The sequence below is a fragment of the Bidens hawaiensis genome, unplaced genomic scaffold (genome assembly GCF_021521415.1).
Source record: "Bidens hawaiensis isolate Kalapana, Puna unplaced genomic scaffold, B.hawaiensis_p1.1 tig00014901_1, whole genome shotgun sequence".
Taxonomy (NCBI): domain Eukaryota; kingdom Viridiplantae; phylum Streptophyta; class Magnoliopsida; order Asterales; family Asteraceae; genus Bidens; species Bidens hawaiensis.
The window spans coordinates 127,007-131,115 of record NW_027492319.1 but is presented as its reverse complement, the minus strand read 5'-3'; the positions used below and the strand labels follow the sequence as shown (position 1 = coordinate 131,115).

At 33.9% G+C, this 4,109-nt stretch overlaps 1 protein-coding gene across 1 annotated transcript; it reads left to right on the top strand.

Moving 5' to 3' along the window:
* Positions 1–1,950: 1,950 nt before the first annotated feature.
* LOC143548026 (mannose/glucose-specific lectin-like) lies at positions 1,951–3,310 on the top strand. Its single transcript, XM_077039295.1, has 3 exons — positions 1,951–2,203; positions 2,301–2,750; positions 2,839–3,310. The coding sequence occupies exons 1-3, from the start codon at positions 1,952–1,954 to the stop codon at positions 3,091–3,093; spliced, it is 957 nt and encodes a 318-aa protein (XP_076895410.1). The 5' UTR covers position 1,951; the 3' UTR covers positions 3,094–3,310.
* The last annotated feature ends 799 nt before the right edge of the window (positions 3,311–4,109 follow it).

Below are 4,109 nucleotides of genomic sequence, written 5' to 3'. Positions count from 1 at the left end.
AGCGTTCTCAATCCATCAACCATATTATGTGAGTGGAGTTTTCTAATATAAGGAGTGGGTTAGGGTGTTGTGAGTGACGGATAAAAAATATGTTGTGATTTTTTTATATAAAAGTTCCTATAACACCCTATAGATTTTTTAGTATTTTTTAGAGTGGTTAGAAGTAGAGAGAAAAAATGTAATTATAAAGGTATAAAAAAATATTATTTAATTGAAAAAGAAAAAAGAGTGCAATGATTTTTAGTGTAATTTTGAATTTAAAGATAAAGAGAAAATGTAAATTTTCTTACAATTTACCGTAAACATAGATTGAAAAAAAATGAAGTAAACAGAATATAATACAAAAAGAGAAGACGATATGATTGGGACTAACGATATTCTTTTTCGGTCACTCTCACGTTATCTTTAAGTGAATTATTATCCCTAAAGTGAATTACCGATTAAAAAAGAGAACACGATACGTTAAGAGTCATTTGATATAAATGTGTGGGATCTTATGCCGTATTTGATATTTAAGAATGGGAGGACTATGAGAATATTCATTTGACTTTAATAAAGTCATTTTTTTTATTTGAGTGGTCACCTCTCAATAATTGTTGGAAAAATGTGGATAAAATATGAAAAAAATGAGTTTTTCATTAAGTACATAACTGTATTTTTTACGTTTTGAACATAGTTAAATTATATGTAGTCACGGTCAATATAACTGTTAACTATTTCATTTACGTTCTATGTTATGAATATGGGTTTCAAAGTCGGATAGCCGGAGTTTCGGATATCCGAGCCTTTCGAATAGTCAATTTTATTATCCGAATACGAAATTTCGAAGTTCGGATTCGGATAATGAACCGGATATCCAAGGAATAAAACACATTAAGATTTATAATATAATAATTTCTGATGCACGGATACACCAACAAAATCTTGTCTCCAAAGTTATCCAATCATTTCAATGGTTACCTCTACTTCTTAATGACAAATCTAGGACTGAACATCGTAAATTTTGCCATTCTTATTTTAATCATCACTTCCATCTCCTAACTCGTTCTCATCAACATCAAAAAGTAATGGACGCACGACGGTAGGTAGGGTGTCTGGATCTAGGGTTTGGTAGATTGATAGGAGGCGATGAAACGATGATAAACGGTTGCAGATCCGCGTGGCCAACGCCCGACGGGATGGGATTTAGGAACTCAGATGAGAGAAGCGATCGACGTGAGATGGTTTAAGCAGTTATGTGGTTTAAAAACATATATAATTAAATATAATCAATAATAAAAAAATCCAAATATAAAGTTTCTGATAGTTCGGATATCCGAAAATTTTCAAAATCACTATCCGAATCCGAAAATTCGGATATTTTTGGATAATTCGGATCCGGATTTTCGGATATTTCAGATACGGATTCGGATTTTTATGAACACCCCTAGTTGTGAGAGCTTCGCAACAAACCAAACTGTGTCCAAAACGAACTTAAGATGAATGAGATATCGATGTCCGAAGTTTATTATAAACAAACTTTTGAATCAAATCAGGAAGAATAGTTAGAGAACAGCTAAATTTATAGAATCATAGATTCTTTTAGAGTTTATAGTAAATTATTTAAAGAAACAAAGTTAAAAGAACAATAATACTTATAAATGACAAAACATGTGGGGAGTAAGGATATGTTCTTAGTCACTATCAGGTTATTAAAGTGGGTTATTGATTACAAAAGACAAAACGGTACGTATCAGTGTCTGCATATAAATACGCATGACCTTATGCTTCCTTCCACATTCAACCCAGCTGCTTTAGATCAAAAGAAGGCTAGCTAGCAAGGTATGAATCATTTAAAAAAATAGCTTACAATCAAGTTATATTTTTGTTTAAGTTCTAAATATAAATCCTTCCATTTATACTCAATTCAACTTTTCATTGATGTTTTGAATATATTACTTTTTGATACAGTATGGCAGGAGTACTACAAAATGTGAACGTTCCACATGCAAACGCTATTCGTGTAGGAACTTGGGGAAAGCAAAGCGGAGGTCCTCAGAATAACTGGTCTTTTGAAATTGAGCAAGGCCATAGGCTGCACAGCATAAAGATTGATCATGGTGATGGAGTGGTATACTCTCTTATATTCACCACTGAATATAGAGGTGAATTGTACACTTCTAAAAAATTTGGTGGTTGGAATGGCGGACAAACAGTTTCCCAGGTCAATTTACTGATCAATTCTTATACATAAATAAAACACATATTTATGAAACTTAAGCAAAATACATAGTTCATGTTGGCACATATATATATTTCAGGTTACCTTTGGCAAGTGCGAAGAACTAGTTGGAATTAAAGGAAGTGTTGGCACTAAAGGTATTTATACAATAATTTCCTCACTGTCTTTTGAAACGAACAAGACCACCTATGGACCATTCGGTGGAACAACCGAGAATGTGTTCTCCTTACCTTGGGATAATGGCTCATTAGTCGGGTTTTACGGGCTTGCTGGCTATTATATTGATAGCATTGGTGTCTATGTGAAAGCCCGTGGGGAAATCATGAAGATCGGAACATGGGGAAAAAGTATCCCTGCAGGTCCTCAAAATAAATGGTCTTTCCAACTTGAGAGAAATTATCATTTGAAGAAGATAACCATTGATCATGGTGATCTCATATACTCTCTGATGTTCACCTCTCAGTGTGGACAGTTAATACACAATTCTGACAAATTTGGTGGTTGGAATGGTGGAGAAAAAGTTTCCGAGGTAACCAAATCTTGACTCAAACAACATACGTATCCTAAAAAGGGTTTTTTGTTACGACTGTTTAAATCTAATCTTTCATAATTGTTAGATAACATTCTGTGGGGATGAAGAAATTAAGGCTATCACGGGCACGGTTGCTTTGTCAAGGGGAACCTTTGCGGGTCACACAGTAATTTCATCAATATCGTTCGTGACGAACAAAAGAACGCATGGACCATTTGGTAACGTAAGAGGGACGCCTTTTACAGTACCATGGGAGTATGGTTCTTTTGCTGGATTTTATGGCCTTTGTGGCTACTATATTGATAGCATCGGTGTCTATTTAAAGGCTGCCAAATGCTGAAGGAAGATACTCGAAATCATCACGTAATCGTTGGTAGATGTCTGAATAAGTTGCTTTAAGGTGTGCAAGTCATAAGGGATTGCGAGTCTTCGGTCACTGGTTTCGCAGTCTGTTTCATCAAATAAATGGCGTTTGCTATTTCTGTATGTTCTGCTTTACTATGTGTAAGCTTTGTAATGTAATGAATAAAAATATGACAAATTCCATCATTTAGCAAGTGTATGTAAACCCGCATATCCCAATACAAACTAGGAGTCTAGGACAGGAAGGCTCTAGTACTCAAACACGAAGTAACAAATAACCACTTGTGTATCTTATATAGTATATTTCAAGTTTCGGATCGATAATCAAACACGAAGTAACAAATAACTCTCGTTTATTAATAAGAAAATGTAACTCGAAAAACTAATTACAACTCTATCAAGCCTTAACTCGGTTTGACTTTTGATAAATCCTAAATTGGTTGCATCACATCTTCTCTAGATAAACCCTAACTCGGTTGCATCTTACATATATTCTTTCTAATGCCTAACCATGAGTTGGTTTATATAGACTAACCTAATTTGCTAGCCAAAACTTTACCTATTATAATTACATAACAATTAAGAAACATGTTGTAATTATGAAACAAAACCAACTATGACTTACTTATCAATATTGGTTTCTCAAGTTCACCGACTTTGTTACGTGTCACATTTTGTTCATTGTTTCATTTCGTTATTATAATCTCGATCAATACTGAATGTGATGCCGTTGAAAGCACTCTTGTATAGTTGTATTGTTGTTTAACTATATATACACACACAATCTTCTTCATGTGAAAGTATTTCAATTTGAGATGAAAATGTCGGGTTTGAACTACTTTTTAATTATTTCCTTCAGTTGTATTTCATACTAGGTGCATATTAACTGCATGGTTCATAGGTTCTTCCATGGCATTGGATATATCTATATTACGATTTTAGACTGTTAAAACTTTCACCTTCCGATTCACACCACCAATATCTCAAGCTCAT

Bases quoted from the DNA above. Each gene is read 5' to 3' on its own strand.
- LOC143548026 (XM_077039295.1), top strand. From the start codon at position 1,952: ATGGCAGGAGTACTACAAAATGTGAACGTTCCACATGCAAACGCTATT. The intron at 2,204-2,300 runs GTCAATTTACTG...TATATATTTCAG, and splicing joins GCGGACAAACAGTTTCCCAG to GTTACCTTTGGCAAGTGCGA. The intron at 2,751-2,838 runs GTAACCAAATCT...CATAATTGTTAG, and splicing joins GTGGAGAAAAAGTTTCCGAG to ATAACATTCTGTGGGGATGA.